At 29.6% G+C, this 18,647-nt stretch overlaps 3 protein-coding genes across 3 annotated transcripts in view; all 3 read left to right on the plus strand.

The window, feature by feature from the left end:
* LOC111627552 (acid-sensing ion channel 4-like) overlaps positions 1-3,511 on the plus strand; it is a 17,313-nt gene extending 13,802 nt beyond the window's left edge. The window contains exons 13-14 of the mRNA XM_023371151.1: positions 3,108-3,232; positions 3,309-3,511. Coding sequence (XP_023226919.1) covers positions 3,108-3,232; positions 3,309-3,511 — 328 coding nt within the window. The remainder of the gene's footprint in view (positions 1-3,107; positions 3,233-3,308) is intronic.
* On the plus strand, positions 3,508-6,339 carry LOC111627553 (degenerin-like protein asic-1). Its single transcript, XM_023371152.1, has 5 exons — positions 3,508-3,556; positions 3,633-3,793; positions 3,900-3,992; positions 5,078-5,192; positions 6,260-6,339. Exons 1-5 carry the CDS (start codon positions 3,508-3,510, stop codon positions 6,337-6,339), a joined length of 498 nt encoding a protein of 165 aa, XP_023226920.1.
* A 5,991-nt stretch (positions 6,340-12,330) lies between these two features.
* LOC111627554 (amiloride-sensitive sodium channel subunit alpha-like) overlaps positions 12,331-18,647 on the plus strand; it is an 8,563-nt gene continuing 2,246 nt past the window's right edge. Inside the window, exons 1-8 of the mRNA XM_023371153.1 lie at positions 12,331-12,614; positions 13,909-14,014; positions 14,161-14,342; positions 14,858-14,982; positions 15,059-15,219; positions 15,289-15,381; positions 15,644-15,758; positions 16,890-16,965. Coding sequence (XP_023226921.1) covers positions 12,340-12,614; positions 13,909-14,014; positions 14,161-14,342; positions 14,858-14,982; positions 15,059-15,219; positions 15,289-15,381; positions 15,644-15,758; positions 16,890-16,965 — 1,133 coding nt within the window. The 5' untranslated portion in view covers positions 12,331-12,339. The remainder of the gene's footprint in view (positions 12,615-13,908; positions 14,015-14,160; positions 14,343-14,857; positions 14,983-15,058; positions 15,220-15,288; positions 15,382-15,643; positions 15,759-16,889; positions 16,966-18,647) is intronic.

An 18,647-nucleotide genomic window follows, 5' to 3' on the forward strand; every position in this document is an offset into this window, starting at 1 on the left:
CACCATACAAAATGTTCTACAAAACTTCGATAGAACGAGATGCTGAATTTAAAATTATCGATTTGTCACCACAACGAGGAAGACCAAGTAATTTCGGAAATATAAAGTTATCGTTTCTGTATGAAAAAAGGAGATCTATTACATCTGAAAAATACAAGGACACGATGGATTTATTATCATATATACTTCCCGTTCATCATGAATATTTTAAAATGTTAAATCCTGAATAAAATTCATTTAGTTATACCTACGTATAAACTGAAAATGTATAATTTGATTGAAATTCTTAATAAAACTGAATTTTTTTTGTTATGTTATATTTTCTACTAGAATATTCTTTGTTTTGTTTCACTTTTTATCAAATGAATAAATATTTATAAAAATTTGAATAGTATTTCGTTTTTATTATTAAAAAAAGGCTGATGCAACCGAAAAAATTCCCAATTAAATGAACGATTACAATAATTCATTAATTTTGAAAGTGAGGCAAGTCCATTTAGTTATAATGAAACTCTTACATTTTTTAGTCAGCACTGTAAACACTATTGGATTATAAACTTACATTATCTGGTACCACAAAATATTAAAAATATATCTATTAACACTTACCAATATTTTTAAATTTATTGAAATGCGAACCTTTAAATATCTCGCAATAACAAAAATTGGACTTGCCCCATTTTCAAAATAAACGGCTCATATATTAACTGCACATGTGTATATGCGTATATATTGCATTCTAATTAATTACAGCACGACCTAATGGAGATTTTGCTTATCCTGGTTGTATAAAAAATCCCTGCCTCCATAAAGGGCGCTGCTTAACGATGCAAACAGCGCCCTCTATCGAGTTAGCATCGTTCAACAGCGACAACAGTAGGTCACGTGGCCATCGGTGGCGAACCAGGTCAGAGAAGACACTGCCTGTAACGGGTTAGTTTGGCGGCACGATTTGTTGGTCGGTTCGAATGCCCGCCATTGCAAAACGATGCGGAGGATGCTTATCAAAACAAGAAAAAAATTCGGGGTATCAGTTTGTAAAGCGATTACATCTTATAAATAAGTAAAACAAGAAGTATTGAAATAATTACGAACGTACACAACTATACAATAAACTAATTAGTTCAAATCTCATGGGAACATTCCACCACAGTGAATTTATTACATATTTATACCTTTTGTAATTATAATATAATAAATAAGAGTAAAAATAATTAAATTTCTATTGTGTAATTGTTATAAATAGAGGAAATTTCGGATAACGATCCGTGTTTATTCATCATAACAGTTATCGGTTAGCTTAAAGGAAAGAAATTATGCAAGAAACACCAGAAAAAGAAAAAAGTACATCCATCTTCGAGTATTATCTCAGTTCTTCTTCAGTGATTGGTGTCTCTCAGATCTTCAAATCAGAGAGCATCTTCCGAAAATTATTATGGTTAGCAATTTTGGTGACAGGGTTGACATTCTGTGCCATAGAATGTCATAAATTTATGCGAGAATTTTATAAATATCCCGTCGTTGTTAATCTAGAGATGGAGAATAAGGGCGAGTTGGAATTTCCAGCTGTCACTGTTTGCAACCTGAATAGGTATGTACAAAAATATTCAAAAATCTAAAAATTTAAAGTATAAGAAATTATGTTTGTTTATGATTAAAATTATTAGAAATATTCTATAAATTGAATATATAAAATTAAAGTAATCGTTCCTTTGTTATTGAAAGAAATGAACGAACTTTAAGAATGTAAATACGTTATATTAATCAAAATATGTTTTATGTATCGTCTTTTAAGTACGAATATTTAATTAAGATATAGAGTAAAACCAGTTTAAAACGGAAACCTGCCAATCTGGAAAAATATTCGGTCCTGTTTACACAGGTTTTTTTCTGTATCTGATCCAAATAAATAGAAATTTAAAACATTATAAGCTACTGTTACTGTATCTACTTATAAGATAACTTATAAGTAGATACAGTAAAATAAATTAAATGTATAAATGACGAACAATTATTTATTGTGACAACGCCGCAATTTCAGGCTGCAACTTTTAATCGTATTTTTAATATATTTAATTTAAAATATATGCTCGCCACCTCAAATTATTAGTGGCTTGTCCCTGTACATTATACTTTTCCTGCTAGTCATCTAACTCCTTTTACGGAAAGTTTTGAATTGAAATAACGTGACTTTCGTTATAAACCAGAAGTTTGTATACGATTAATCGGGGCTTCCTGCCCCTACAATTTCTATATCCGGTCTTGACTTTCATGTATCTAACTATTCTCAAAAGTAAGGATGGACAGTCAGTGGGAATTTATAAGTCTATAATTTTTTCAAATTACAGCCCAATAATAATTGTTATTATTTTTATTATTAGCTGTATTTTCAAAATTAGTGTTATGAATACAATTAATAATAAATAAAGTATTGTATATTATATTTGACATTAATTTAAATACATTAATTTTTTAAAAATTCAGCGTGAAGAAAAGTAAATATGAAAATATTTTGTCAGTCATTGAATCAATTAAAGATATATCTGTGCCAGTAAGTTTCTCTTGATTTTCTTATAAAATATTACCTAATGTACCGTATCATAATTGTTTTAGCTTTATAATTATTGATAAAATATAAAGAAAATTAAAACTTAATAACAATGAAAGTAATGAATATTAATTTTCATTCCATTGACTGAAGTTTAGAAAATTAATATCTTCTTGCGATGAAAAGAAAAAATCAAGAAATGAAAACAAAGACAAGTTTTATAATCAGTATTTTTCATTGAATGAAGAAATTAAAGAATCTATTGGGCACCAAAAAGAAAACTTCATTACATCTTCAACTTTCAACACAAAAGATGTATCTGTACTTGAGTAATTATTGCATTATATTCGCTATTATTTAGACTTGGATATATTTAATCTAAATTTACTTTAACCTAGAAGAATATGCATTCTTTAGCAGTGTAGTTTATTAAGGACTTATAACTAGATATAAGCTATTAAAACTAAAAATTAAATAGTTATTCTTTCTACTTTATGTAATATATTTTATTTATTTTAATAAAACAAATTTTGCATAATTTTTTTACGGATTTTGATAGTGATTTCGAAACGATTGTCAAACCGGTAAATGGTCCGTGTTACACATTTAATGGTAGAAACACGACTAGTGAAAATATGAATGTTTCTTCCGTTCGCTTGTCTCGAAATATCGGCACTCTGAGCGGTAAACACTTTTCAAATAAATAAAAATGTGTAAAATTATACAAAAATGAAAAGTTATTCATTACTTATATTTACAGGTTTAACTCTAGTGTTAAATTTAGAGCTAGAAGAATATATTTACAAAACTCAATCTGTTGGAGCCAGGATCGTTATTCATTCTTCAGACGAATNTGTAACTAATTTTTACATCTGTTCCTCAGTAACTTCCAAATGGTTGTCAAACCAAGACATGGGCCGTGTTATACATTTAATGGTAGAAACACGACTAGTCAAAATATGAATGTTTCTTCTGTTCGCGTGTCTCGAAATATCGGCACTCTGAGCGGTAAACACTATTTAAATAAATAAAAATGTGTAAAATTATACAAAAATGAAAAGTTATTCATTACTTATATTTACAGGTTTAACTCTAGTGTTAAATTTAGAGCTAGAAGAATATATTTACAAAACTCAATCTGTTGGAGCCAGGATCGTTATTCATTCTTCAGACGAATTTCCCGATACAGAAGGTGAAGGAATTAACATTCTACCTGGAGTTGAAACCTCCATTGCTATTAATAAGGTGGGAAAATATGAATAGTTATGTAAAATATAACTGTAATTTATTTTGAAAATTTTCTTTGCCTCTTCCTTTCCTCTTTTTAAATGTTTTTTTTTTTTTTGTTTAGAAAACAACAAAGAGACTTCCTTTCCCGTATAAAGATAGATGCAGAGATTATAAGAAAGAAACTACTCAGAGTGCAGCAATTTTAAATGGAAAGGTGAAGTATAATATAATATAAGTTCTATGTGATAACTTATTTTTGGGTTGTACAAAATAAAACAAATATCTTGTAAATATCCATAACTTGCGTAGTTTAATTATATATAGCTACTTTAGCCTCAGAATACATTATACTATCTTCCTAAATTTACAGATCATAGATTCAAATCTAGAATCAAGCATAGAAGTTTAAGTTTATCGGATTTTAATGGAGATTATATCATGTACCGTGTATTTGAATTTTATGTTTTATGGTGTGCAACTAGTTAAAGTGCATAAAAAGTAATAATAATCAAGTCTCAATTAGTTGAAGTTGTTTTAGTTCATTAATATTAATTTTATATTATCTTTCAATTTTAGTTGTGAGCGAACATAAAATTAGATATGAAGAGTTTGTTTTATTTCATGTCCTATTCACACAATATTAACACAATTCCAATATTCAAAATTTCTGATGCAGAATCTCTTCATTGGGCTCTATTTCCAGATTGCAGACCAATGAAGTCCCTATCCTTTGTTAAGCTCGAGAACGAAGTTAAATGAAAATCGAGACCAGACATGAAAAGTTTAACAGTAGGATGTCTTGATTAACCTCCTGGTGTAATGCTATTTTTACTTTTTCGGCTGTTATATATAACAGAAGGAAAGTATGTCGATCGGTCAAAAATGATCTTCTCCAAGATTTTTACATTTTGGAATCAGGAGATCTTAAAACGTTGAGAAATGCCAAAGACAGAGGGAGTTGGTTTTTCTGTATGTATGGATGTTAGTATGTGGGAGACACAGTTTTCTTCACCCACTTTGAAGATTGATAACTCCTGTGCCTTTTATCGAAAATTTCTGAAATTTTTCACTCTCTTGAACTTCTGTAACTAAGTTCATTCCCAATATTCTTTCATATTGCCAAAATCGTTTATTTCTGCTGATGAAATCACCGATGTTTCGTTCTCATTCTTTATTCGGATCTCTCAAAATGAACAAAACTTTTTAAAATTTTTGAAACGTATTTAAAACAACAATAATGAAATTATGTTTTTATACTGTTTACAGTTCATGTATTAATAAATTCTATTTAACATTTAGGATTGCGTGATTCAGTGCCTGCAAGATATAAGTATGCAGAGATGTAACTGCACCGATCCGACTCTCATATTCACAAAGAGTAGGAAGAAATGTAATTTGGAAAATGAAATAGAAGGTTGGACATTTGTTTGGGAAACTTTAATAATGTATCATTTTCTTAAAATTTTGATGCTAATAAGCAATGTACAGTACACTTTAACATTCATCTAGGAGCAAGAGAAATCTTTTATATATTGCATGAATATATGCATATGATGAATTAGTTCTATTCCATGGTTTATAGTAAAATAAATTAACTCACTCAAAAAAGGGCACGTGTAAATCGTGCGATAATTCCGCGGAAAATTTTTCAAACGTAAGCATAAGATTTCAAATAACAAATCAGTTCTACCCGAATCACATGGTACCACACGATATCGACATCTTTATGGAATAGCAACATTATGCAATCTGCTAATTGTTAGAACACTGGGACAATGTCTTATGCTCACGAACACTACTGTGAAATAATTATAGTTTATGGATAAATGAGATGAAATGTATAAGAAGCAACAAGTAGATTCCAAGAGTGCTTTCTAGCTGCACCAAGACCAATACAAAGGCGTTTTGAATATGTACTATAGCAAAATAAAGGTAACTTTTTGTATTAATTTATGCAATGTTTATATCCTTTACAGTGAAAGATTCTTTGTAAATTATGCTATATGTTCTTAAAATCATTTCCTTCCACTATCTTTACACTCGGGAGGAAAGGAGGAGAGAAGGAGGGGAAATTTACGTATTGCCGTAGAACAATTACCTAATTTACATGTGTTCCTGTTTTGAAATGAATTTAGTTATTTTACTGTAAACATTGCAATGAAATTAATGCACCATATGCATGTATTCCTGCAATGCTGAAAACAACTCTTTTGCCTCTGGATAAATGTTAAAATGTTGACACCCAGTACATGATATTAAAAATATTCTTAACACATAATAAGAAATACAATTTAATTTTATGAATTTCATATATCTGTAATAATAAATTAATGTAGTGTACCGTATTGTAAAATGTTTTAAATTAATGTAATGCCCCTATTAATGCCGCTTTATCGGGCAAACGAGTCTATTCAATCAACATTTACAGATTTTTGTAAGCTTTTAATATGTAAGTATAAATATTCTATATTGTAATTGCAGTTTGTTGTCTCGATGAAGTATTTGAAGAAGCATTTTCAAACATCTCCAAGATGTGTGATTGTCCAATTTCCTGTTCGTGAGTACACATAAGATTATTAATTTTAAATTTTTAAACAATGACGTTATATACTCAATTAAGTTTAATTACAATACATATATTGTATATATTTTTTTCTATCTGTGAGCACAAAAAAACGTTTTTTCCATACTCATCGGATTCGGGCAACCTTGCAATGTGGTAACATGAGTGGTGAGGGACGAAGTTTGACACATCTTGTAGAAAATTTTTGAAAATATGAAACAGAAAGAGGCACATACTTCAGCTACAATATGCAAACAAAATTTCCAACTTAATTCTTAATATAATCAGTGGAAAGACTGTCTTAATTTTTTTATAATACATACAGACAACTAAGCCTGAATTATACTAATGATCAAATAATAAGTCTAAATTAACTTTTGGGTTACAACTTTGCTAATTATTTCATAGATAATAGTGAGGTTGCGGCCAAAGTTTTCATCTCTAAAACATGAATGTCAAACGTTCAGCATTGCTATCTTGTAAGCGATGCTCAACATTCAATGTTTACATTTTAGAGATGAAAACTTTGGTTGCAACTTTGCTATAATTTGGGTAAAGGTAGATGATTGTGCTGCCATCTTGTATTAAATTTAATAATTATATCAATTTTTGAATTAAATTCATTAATTTAGACCTTGGGTTCTCAACATTTTTCTTTCATTGATTCCATGTAGAAAATATCCTTTTTCACTAGACCCCCATAAAATTTTTATTATTTTCCAAGATTTTTCATAATATATTAAGAAATTTATTAAATCAGTTAATGAATGAATTTTCCACGATTGTTGTCATTCTTATTTGAAAATTACTTGAAATTCTCAAAAAAGTACAATAAGTATCTGATTTTTCCATCAACTCTCAATTGATCCCTTGAGTTCATTTACCTTTTTCATAATTCCATTCATTGCTAGGGATGTATCTTGACCCTGATTTAAACTATTCTAGAAGAAAAGATTGATTCAGAGCAGGACTTGAACCCAAACTTTTGCAGTGATATGAAATTAATTAGCCAAATTTTAGCCTAATATTTAAACCAGTCTTATCATATCATCATATATATTTATTTTAAATTGATGATATTATACATTGGGTTCCACAGTAGTGTAACTAGATCTGACATAAAGGGGGCCCAAGTTATAATGTAATATGAACCACTACACATTTTAATAAACTTTTACTTTTATTATTTGCATAATGGATAATATCTAATATATATACACTATTATGTCAGTAGTTACCTCCACAATTAAATTTTTTTGTCTATATTTAGCATTTTTATGAGCTTTTTTACTATAAAGGAAAGGCTTGGATCACCTGGACTCCCTGGTTTTGTCAGTGATGTTCCATAAGTCTGGAATCACAAGAGTTTGTTTATTCTTTTACAGATAAAGCATGATATTAAGTAAAGAGAAATGAATTCAAGTTATTTTAAGGGTGGGGACCCACATTCAGCATAAATTTGCTGAATAGTTTAAAAATTGCATTCAGACAAGAATAAACAAAGCGCAACATAATTCCTATGGTTGTGGACCTTGTAGAATAAAATATATTTTATAATTATAATTAAAATTTTTTAATTTAANTTTCAAATTATTAAAAAAGTGTTTTATTTCCAGCACAATTTCGGAAATTATGAATTAAACTATTCCTCATTTCGGTAAGCAATTTTTCACTTATAATTTCGTACAATTTCATTCAATCGAATAAATTTATGATGATATTTTGCAATTTGATCTTAGGAATACATATGCCAAATTGAACGTTTATTACGCCAGTTTGGAAGAGACTATTTACGCTCAAAGACCAGTTTATCAGGTAAAAATTATTCAATAATTATTTATAATTTGAAAAATTTTACATTTATACTCGTATTTTAATATTTTCTTGAAATCTTTCTAGAATAGCGAATGGTACAGTCATTTGGGAGGACAGCTTGGCTTGTGGTTAGGAATCTCCCTTCCAGCAATTTTCGATTGTATTGAAACTATAGCGTTATTAATTCGTTATGCCGTCGTTAAATACGTTGGAAGCCATCGAGTAAAGAAAGAAAAAAATGATATATTCATAATGCAAGTTCGCAACGATAACATTCTCTCAAAATAACAATCTATTGAATTTTGTACAGATAAGCTGTGCGTGTTAACAATTATGTAAGCATTATTTCTTTCAGTTTATAGCGTAGACAATTAGGCTACACTATAAACTTATAGAATGATACACAAAAAGATTTTATTCATTGTGTACTGTATTTGCAATTTTTTATTGAATTTTGACAATATTACTGAATCTGAAGTAATGCAAATAAATTATATTTAAGTTCAAGTAGTAATTAAAATAAATAATTTAAATGGTAAAGTTGTGATTTTGTGTTATTTTTAAACGAAATATAAAGATCTTCATTTCAATTAGAACGTATAGGCCTGTATTATTTTGAAGATTCCTTTTCAATATGAAATTTAAAATGTATTAATTAGAGAATTTCTCAAATAATTATGTTCTTAAGAAGATAATCGACAGTGGGCTTAATTTAAGGAAATAATTTCCTTGTTATATATTTAATTTGATTTAATTAATTGGTACAGTTGGGTGAATCCTCAAGCAGTGCAAATGGTAGGACCAACTGGCCCTGGCAAATGGTGAGGGTTTTCCTCAGTATAAAAGTTTATTTTATTTTTTAAAATCGAAATAAAAACCAATTTTTATTCCTTATCACTGGATGTATCTATCGATATACGCAATATACGGAAAGGTTATAATTAAATTTTCTCTATTCGAAGCACTCTGTAGCTGCAACCGATAGAATGACACCAAAATTTGTATATAGATAGACTAAACAAAGGATGTGCAAAAGGATTCTTCAAAGAAAATTCAGTTGAAAATTTTCTGCTAGGGAACAGAAAATACACGAAAGAAAATACAGTAAATAACAAAAATCAACCTTAATTAAAGTGATATTTTAATTTGTTATTATAATATTAAAAATATTGGCAATGAAAAATCTGAATTCGTATTGTTTCTGGTTGTTGGTTCGTTTAAAGAATAGGCTATGGTTTATCACGGAAATGTTGCAACTTTGACAGACTTAAAGAATCGTATTACACTGTATTACGAAGCATAAATGATGAGCAGTTGCAGTCAGAACACATTGTTCATAGCTGAACAATGATTTGGTTTGGTTTATTTGTTTACAGCAACGCGACACGTGGGCAATCTGCCGAGAGGGGGATGGCTCCCGGAAGGACTTTCTTCTAAAAACAAGCCCTTATTTAGGTGTTACCAATTACCAACCTAAGGAAAACCCGGAAACAGTGGCGGCCTTAGGGGGTGGCGAGCAGGACAATCGCCCGGGGCCTCGCTCTTGGAGGGGCCTCGCGCAACAACCAAGTAGAAAAAAGTTGATANGATTAGTAAAATAATTATATAAAATTTTTAGTGTTTAGCAGGAAAGTTTCAATTATCACGTGACGTTACAGTCATCCCATGATTGGCGTTAGATTTTGCGCAGTGATATTTTTATATGTAATTTGCATAATTATAATGGTAAATTATTAATCTTTATTAAACAGATTTAGTTATTGTGTATTAATTAAATTCATCGGGTTTTATGGAAGGATTTTTCAAAACTTTTAGCATTTATTCAGAAAAATTTATCTTTTTGTCACGTGAGGAGTATTTTCAGTCTATCCCATATGCATCAGTTGGCGCCAGATTTCGTGGAGTTCAGTTTACTGTTTCCTTGGTGTTTCTCGTTATCTTCCGAAGTTTACTGCGATAAATTTTTATTTGGTGCGCTGTTTTTAATGGATATAAGGTGGAAATTTTGCAGTAAATTTAGAACGTGTTTGAGAATATGCTATAGGAAGAAAAGTTGAAAAATAATTTATTTTCGACAATTAGCGAGAACTGATCTTTGGATATAAGTGAGAGTATGTATTATATGCTTACTAATTTATTTGTGCAAATAATTATCTAGCCCTAATTTCGAAACATCTATGTTTTTTAGTGTTTATACGCTTGTTATTTAGACATGTCTATTCTAATAATGCTATTACGTAAAACAACGTTTAAGAAGAATACAAGTTCAATTAGCAAGTACATAACACACTTGATTATTCCGTTTTATATGAATTCCATGTTGTACGAGTCACTTAGATTTTACAAATGCGTGATCCGTTCACAACCCGGCACACGTATTTGTAAAATCTAAGTGACTCGTACAACATGGAATTCATATAAAACGGAATAATCAAAAGTGTTATAGGGGGGTCGACTGTACTCCATTTATTAGGAAATTAATTTGTTGGTAGATTTTTTTTTTTTACATTTTGAGTGTAATTAGATGAAACTAAATAGATGTGAATATAGAAAGTATACGTAGAATATGACTAGACTAATATGAAAAAAGTATCACGTATTACTAGATCAGAAAATATTTGAAAAATTTATACTATAACAATTTTGTTTTGATTATTACGGCCTAGAGTTTATACCGAATATATTTTTTTTTTATTTAATTTGTAACTGTAATTACAAATATATGTAAAATTCAGGATTGATATAATGTTATATCATTCGAATAGTAATGGCGCATAAAATATTTACAGGATTAATTTTGTTTGAGGAAACTGATGAAGGCAAGCGCATCGACAGTTGTATAATGAACTGAATTTATTTAAATTAGTTGACTTTGTTTGTTTCGATCTAGTTTTTTCCTAATGTTACGATATACGTACTTTTGTCTTTGTAAATTGTATTGTACTGAAAAATAAAGTTTTATGTTTTTTTCCTACTTAAGGCAGAGGGACGGATGACAGTGGGAATTTATAGGTCTAATTGCAGCCTAATTAGATATCTTTCCTGACCTTTCTTTAATTTAGAAAGGTGGAATTCCCTCCTGTTTCCTTCTTCCTTTCCTCATTCTCTTTTCCTTGACAGAGAACTGAGCAATGGACTTTAGATGTTATCCGTATTAAAATTTTTTCTATATAATTTTTCACGTTTATTTTATACGTTTATATATTAGTATTATATATTTCATTAACATTTCTTAATAACTAAGAAATAAAGATAAACAGTTTAATATATATTTTGTTGTTCGGTGGCCATTTATATTCTGAACGCTTACAGACGGTTCTATACCAAATATTTTGTTTATTTTATTTCACTTGTTTTATACAGTAAAATCTTGTCAATTCGAGGAAAGAAAATTCGGATTTAGACTTAAACAGTTTGATTTAACATGTGAATCTGTATGTTGGACGATCGGGGAAAGAAAATGACTTCGCGTTATCCCGGTTAAACAGGTTCCACTGTAATTATTATACATCTACTAAAGTAATATTATATATCTACTAAAGTAATGCTAAAATAAAACGAAAAAAGGAGTTAACTTATTATTTACTGGTATCATGTTTTCAATGGTACTTTATGGACTACTTTCGTTCTAGCAATTGCTTGAGGGATACCATTTTGCGTAAATACTTTTAAATTAACTGCCTCTTGAAACATATTAACAAAAAGTACTTTGTAAACTAAATTGTATTCTTGTTTTCCAGTTAAATGATTAAGCGACAATTGAAACTAGTATCCTGAGATCGAATTCGAATATGTCAGGCCAGCTTTTCATCACCCAAATGTATATAACTTGTTGTACCCGGCAAAGCGTTGCTGTGGCTCAANTGATGTCTGATATATTTTCATATAAATAATAATATTTCTAAAACGGATTTTAGAAACAAAATACAGTATTAAGTATAATAATTATAAACACATACAAAGAACATAAAAATCCAATAGACTGATGAGTTCAAATCTCATAGGAAACATTTCCGGAAAGATAAACATATTAAACATTTACATTATTTGTAAGTATATAAAAGAGAGAAAATAATTAAATTTGTAGATAGATTTCGCTACAAAATAGGTGCGACTAGAGCTATAATCTATATGTTTTGTTGTCGGACGAGTTATAGGATAGTTTATGAGAAGAAACGAAATCATGCAAGAACCATCGGAAAAAGATAAAAATACATCAATCTTTGAGAAATTTCTCGGTTCTTCTTCGGTCATTGGCCTTTCTCAGATTACTAAATCACGAAGTATCGTTCGAAAATTACTGTGGTTAGCAGTTTTGGTGACCGGATTGACGTTTTGTGCCATAGAATCTCATAAGTTTATGCGAGAATTTTATAAGTATCCCGTCGTTGTTAATCTAGAGATAGAGAATAAGGGTGCACTGGAATTTCCAGCTGTCACTGTTTGCAATCTGAATAGGTATGTAGTATTACTTACAATGTTTTTCTCTCTTTATTTCTTGCATAAACAAAATATAGAATACGACTTACCAGTTGTTTATTTTTAGTTTATAAAACTCTCTCTACCCTGTAGGACTTTTTTTTCCATACTCATCACGGCAATACCCACCTTGAGTCAACAGGGTGGTGAGACGCAAGCACGACATATCCGTACACGGGCAGTCCATGAAAATAATCCTGGAATTTTTCGATCCCAGAATCGATTCCGGGTCCCAACTTTTTCTAGATCGAGAAAATCGGGACAGGGTTCGATTTTCAATCGATTAAAATGATTAAAAATTCAATCGAAAGATCGTAATATCTTTCAAAATGAACGTTTCTGATTGATTTTTATCTGTTGATACTGTGAACTTTTAATAATCTAATTTAATTATCTTTATTCGTATCTAGGTCGACGACCCTAGAATAATCTAATATTTTTTTTTGGAAGACTCCACCCTAAATATACATAAATATCTAATGGGGAACCATTAGTATTTATATGTAGCCTATTTATTTAATTACGATTAAATTAATAAAGTTAAAAGAGAGGATAGAGATTCAGTTAAAATTACAGAAATCATATCTCACACAGTATAAATTCATATTAAAATAAAACTTTAATAATTATAATTTGTTTGTTAAAAATGACAAATTCGTACAGATCTAGGCTGAATTAGTCAATTAAAAATAGTTTTCTTTATTTGATAAATATATTATTTTCATTTGAGTAGAATTTTATGTCTCAAAAATAACGATATGTCTTATGTCTACTACCTAAAAGCAATTAAGACTTAAAGCTTATTATAATTATTACAATATCATATATATGTTGTTGATCCTCTAAATAACAGAGTAGCCCTAATAAAAGGATTGTTTGTTGTCTGAAGATGTTGAGATCCTTTACACAATAAACTTTATAAGTAAAATAACAATAGACAAAGACAATATGTATATTGTAATGTATACAAGCAGTGTCTGATTAATAACATTTCTGACCATATGCACGTAGAACCGCCAAGAAAAGTCAATGATTTACTTTCTATTTACCGCTAGATCTATTAAAAAAGCTGCGAATGATCCTATTCTCCGCTTAAACTTACTCAAATATATTTAAAATTTATACACAAATCTAGAAATCGATTTATAGGTCCATGTCAAATCAGGACTCTACGCAATAGACTACACTTAGGCTCTACATATTAAGGGAACTATCACACTTTTAGCCAGAGAATTAAATTTTATTGAAAAACATTTTCCTTTTTAAATTTTAGCGTGAGAAAAAGTGAATATCAAAAAAGATTTGTAAAAACTATTACGATTGAGAGTGCATTTGATAGTCCTTTTCTGCCTTCTGCTGCAAGAGGTTTCTTTATTCCAGTAAGTATTTATTAAGTCTTTTAATCAAAATAAAAATTAATTTGTGATTAGTTATAGAATTTATAACGAGTTTAATAGTTTTACATAATGTAATTCAATTTATTAAACTATAACAATTAGTATTCATTTCTCTTTGATGATTTCAGTTTAGAAAATTTACATCTCAGTGTGACGCAGTTGAGCAAAAGTCCAGAAATGAAAATAACCAAAATGATTTCTATAATACGTACTTTTCATTGAACAAAACGGTCAGAGGATCCCTTGGACATCAAAAAGAAAACTTCATTATGTCTTCGTCTTTTAACGTCAAACAGATTTCTTTATTTGAGTAATTAATTGGTCGCATTGCCTTATAATTTGTCTTTAACACAGCGGGACGAGCATACCAATGACATAAGCCGTTTCATTTGAAGCAGATTAAGTCATTAGTTTACTTATCTAGCCGTATTAAACAGACTTTACCAAGCAACAAACTCATTGCTTTCCATTTTTATGCAAACATATATAAATTGTATGAAGAGAATTTAACGATATTATTCTATTTATAAGTAAAAATCAGCAAATAATTTTTGTAATCGTTAATTATTATTATTATTATTATTTTAAATAAAATACAGTTCGATTGTAAAGTCCCTTCGCAGTGGGTGGGTGAGCTTTCATTAATGAATTAATGACGTCATAGCAGATCATGCATAGAAAGAATTAAAGTAGGTTGTGACATTACCATTGGGCCAAGTCTCACGGGTGTGGCCAACTGAGGAAGGACTTTACCATAGTATTGTAGAATGTCTATAACGAATATCTCATGTTATTTTGTAACTAATTTTTACATCTGTTCCTCAGTAACTTCCAAATGGTTGTCAAACCAAGACATGGGCCGTGTTATACATTTAATGGTAGAAACACGACTAGTCAAAATATGAATGTTTCTTCTGTTCGCGTGTCTCGAAATATCGGCACTCTGAGCGGTAAACACTATTTAAATAAATAAAAATGTGTAAAATTATATAAAAATGAAACGCTATTTATTACTTATATTTACAGGTTTAACTCTAGTGTTAAATTTAGAACTAGAAGAATATTTTGACAAAACGAAATCTGTTGGAGCCAGGATTGTTATTCATTCTCCAGACGAATTTCCGGATACAGAAGGTGAAGGAATTAACATTCTACCTGGAGTCGAAACCTCCATTGCTATTAATAAGGTGGGAAAATATGAATGGTTAAATAAAAATAGAATTGTTGTTTACTTTAGAAACTTTATTTCTTATTAGCAAACAACAAAGAGACTGCCTTTCCCGTATAAAGATAGATGCAAAGATTATAAGAAACAAACCATCAGAAATGTATCAATTTTAAACGAAAAGGTACAGTGAATAGCATAAAAATTTACTTTAATTTAGCTATATTAAATTAATAAAAGTTAATATCTTGTCATTAAATTTTCAGTTTGAGTTTTTTCCCTCCTTAAATATTAATTAAAAAGTTGTGCAGAAAATTTTCTTTTAATATTCTCATTTCCTGCACAAGAATTATCTATTTTTTTATAATTTAAAACAGATTAATACTGACAATAATAATAAAATTATATTAGTATTTTATATAAATGAATTGTATTTTAATATTTAGGATTGCATAATTCATTGTCTGCAAGATCTCAATATTCAGAGATGTAATTGTACCGATCCAACTCTCATTTTCAAAAAGAAAAGACAGAAATGCGATTTAGAAAATAACGAAGAAGGTTTAGTATTTTATTACGAAACTTTATGTTAATGATACATTGTTTTCTTAAGAACTGCCGTCCAGATAACCATATGGAAGGTGCTTCCAGAAATCCAATTGTTTATCTGAGTATAATCCTCATAACGTATTATTTATTAAGTTCATATTCTGTTCTATATAAATCGAAACTTTAACACTTGAAAGTTATTATTTTAAGTTATAAAATCAAGCAATAAAACTAAATCTAAAATGATAATATAATATTTTTATATGCAAATGAATATGAAACAAAGATTCTTTTCTTTGTTTCAAACTTCTATTTTTAATATTCTCTTTTAAATTGAAAATGATATTAATAAAACAACATAAAATAATCAAAGGTTATTGTTTCATTGTTTAAATCAACGGGTATAAAGCATTTAATAGATAGCCGGATGGCCGAAGCTCCAGCCTTAGTGGTCTGGGATTCTGGGCGATCCAAGATTGAATTCAAGCGGTCGAAAATCCCCAGAAATTTTTTAAGGTAGTTTGTCCCTAATATGGTTGGTCTCATCCCTTGCCACTCGGCGGCCCCACTGTGGATCTGGCCGAACCAATAATGAATATACTAAAAGGCTCATTGAATTCGACCATAATGATGGAAACGCCCTGTGCCCATTTATGTCTTTGGCATAAGTGCCCACAGAGCGGAGAGAGCGAGGGAAAACATTTAATAAACGAGGTGCAATGGAAGGCGAGTCCCTCCTAAAAAGAATTTCAGAAAAACCAAAAAATTGTCAAATTTTAATAAAATGAATAAAAGCAGCATATGCTTACTTACTGTTTTATAAGGCTTAAATAGCAGTATTTATAAGTTATTATTATAAATTTTATAATGGAAAACTAGAAACAATTTCTGCCTTTCTACTACTTTTAAATGTTCTTATATTCTTAAGATAATATTTTAAAAATATCTGCTACAGTAATATTTATAGCATAATGAATATACGAATACTTAAATGTATTTCAAATTTGCATTTTGCCAATTAATCTAGCTGAAGATATTCTTTATTCAACCACCATTCAAGATAGTAATAAACAGTTATAAATATTTATAGAAGTGTTTTTGCAAAACTTTCAATTTATAAATAAATGTATATTATATTTTCAGTGTGTTGCCTTGATAAAGTATTTGAAGAAATGTCTTCTCTAAATTTTGAGACTTGTGATTGTCGTGTTTCCTGTTCGTGAGTAGATCATCATTATATTATTATATATACTATATAACTTCAATACATAAGCAAATCAATATTTTTTTACAATTTTAACCTCCCTTATCTGGAACAATGTAAACTAATATAGAATTAACTAAAAATCATATTTTCTATAATCATGTTAAAACGTAGTATATATAACATATCCTTAAACGTTTTGTCATTAATATAGTCCGGGCAGAGAAAGAGTAGACACGAGTCAGCCTGAGCTGGAAAGATCTATTTCACATGAAAGGGATGAAAGGAAACAAGTGGGAGTTGACACATTAATTACAGTAATAAAATTTGTATGAAAAAAGTAAAATGTTAAAATTATGATAATAAAGATAGTATAAAAATGCTTTTAAAATGTAAAAAGAACAAAACAACCAAAAGAGATCATCAGATCTACGTGTCAACATCTACGTATCTCCTATCCCTTTCATCTAACAGGCTGACTCGTGGCTTGCCCATATCAGTACATCATACTTTTCCTGTTAGTAACAGAGTCATGCCGTCATCTATCTAATTCCTCACAGGGGAAATTTTGGATTTCGGTTTCGGAAATTCGGTTTGCATCACAGGTTTATATTCAGTTAATTAATCGGAGCCTTGTGTCCTAAGCTTTCCATATCTGTTTTCAGCTTTTATCTATATAACTCATTTCTGAGATTAAGGCAGAGGGACGGACGACAGTGGGAATTTATAGGTCTACAATTTTTTCAAATTGCAGCCTAATTAGATATCTTTTCTGACCTTTCCTTAATTTAGAAAGGTGGAATTCCCTCCTCTTTCCTTCTTCCTTTCCTCATTCTCTTTTCCTTGACAGAGAACTGAGCAATGGACTTTAGATGTTATCCGTATTAAAATTTTTTCTATATAATTTTTCACGTTTATTTTATACGTTTAGGCCTATACATTAGTACTATATATTTCATTAACATTTCTTAATAACTAAGAAATAAAGATAAACAGTTTAATATATATTTTGTTGTTCGGTGGCCATTTATATTCTGAACGCTTACAGACGGTTCTATATCAAATATTTTATTTATTTCATTTCACTTGTTTTATACAGTAAAATCTTGTTAATTCGAGGAAAGAAAATTCGGATTTAGACTTAAACAGTTTGATTTAACTTGTGAATCTGTATGTTGGACGATCGGGGAAAGAAAATGACTTCGCGTTATCCCGGTTAAACAGGTTCCACTGTAATTATTATACATCTACTAAAGTAATATTATATATCTACTAAAGTAATGCTAAAATAAAACGAAAAAAGGAGTTAACTTATTATTTACTGGTATCATGTTTTCAATGGTACTTTATGGACTACTTTCGTTCTAGCAATTGCTTGAGGGGTACCATTTTGCGTAAATACTTTTAAATTAACTGCCTCTTGGAATATATTAACAAAAAGTACTTTGTAAACTATATTGTATTCTTGTTTTCCAGTTAAATGATTAAGGACAAGTGAAACTAGTATCCTGAGATCGAATTCGAATACGTCAGGCCAGCTTCTCACCACCCACATGTATATAACTAGTTGTACCCGGCAACGCGTTGCTGTAGCTCAAAATGTATCTATTACAAATGTATAACACTCCCCACGGGAAGGAATTTCGAAAAATCCCTTCTTAGTGTACATTCTCTTGACGTACCCTATTAAAACGCAA

The sequence above is a fragment of the Centruroides sculpturatus genome, unplaced genomic scaffold (genome assembly GCF_000671375.1).
Source record: "Centruroides sculpturatus isolate CEXI.00-Female unplaced genomic scaffold, Cexi_2.0 scaffold363, whole genome shotgun sequence".
NCBI lineage: Eukaryota > Metazoa > Arthropoda > Arachnida > Scorpiones > Buthidae > Centruroides > Centruroides sculpturatus.

Bases quoted from the DNA above. Each gene is read 5' to 3' on its own strand.
- LOC111627553 (XM_023371152.1), top strand. From the start codon at position 3,508: ATGAATGTTTCTTCTGTTCGCGTGTCTCGAAATATCGGCACTCTGAGC. The intron at 3,557-3,632 runs GTAAACACTATT...TTATATTTACAG, and splicing joins AAATATCGGCACTCTGAGCG to GTTTAACTCTAGTGTTAAAT. The intron at 5,193-6,259 runs GTTGGACATTTG...TTGTAATTGCAG, and splicing joins TTTGGAAAATGAAATAGAAG to TTTGTTGTCTCGATGAAGTA.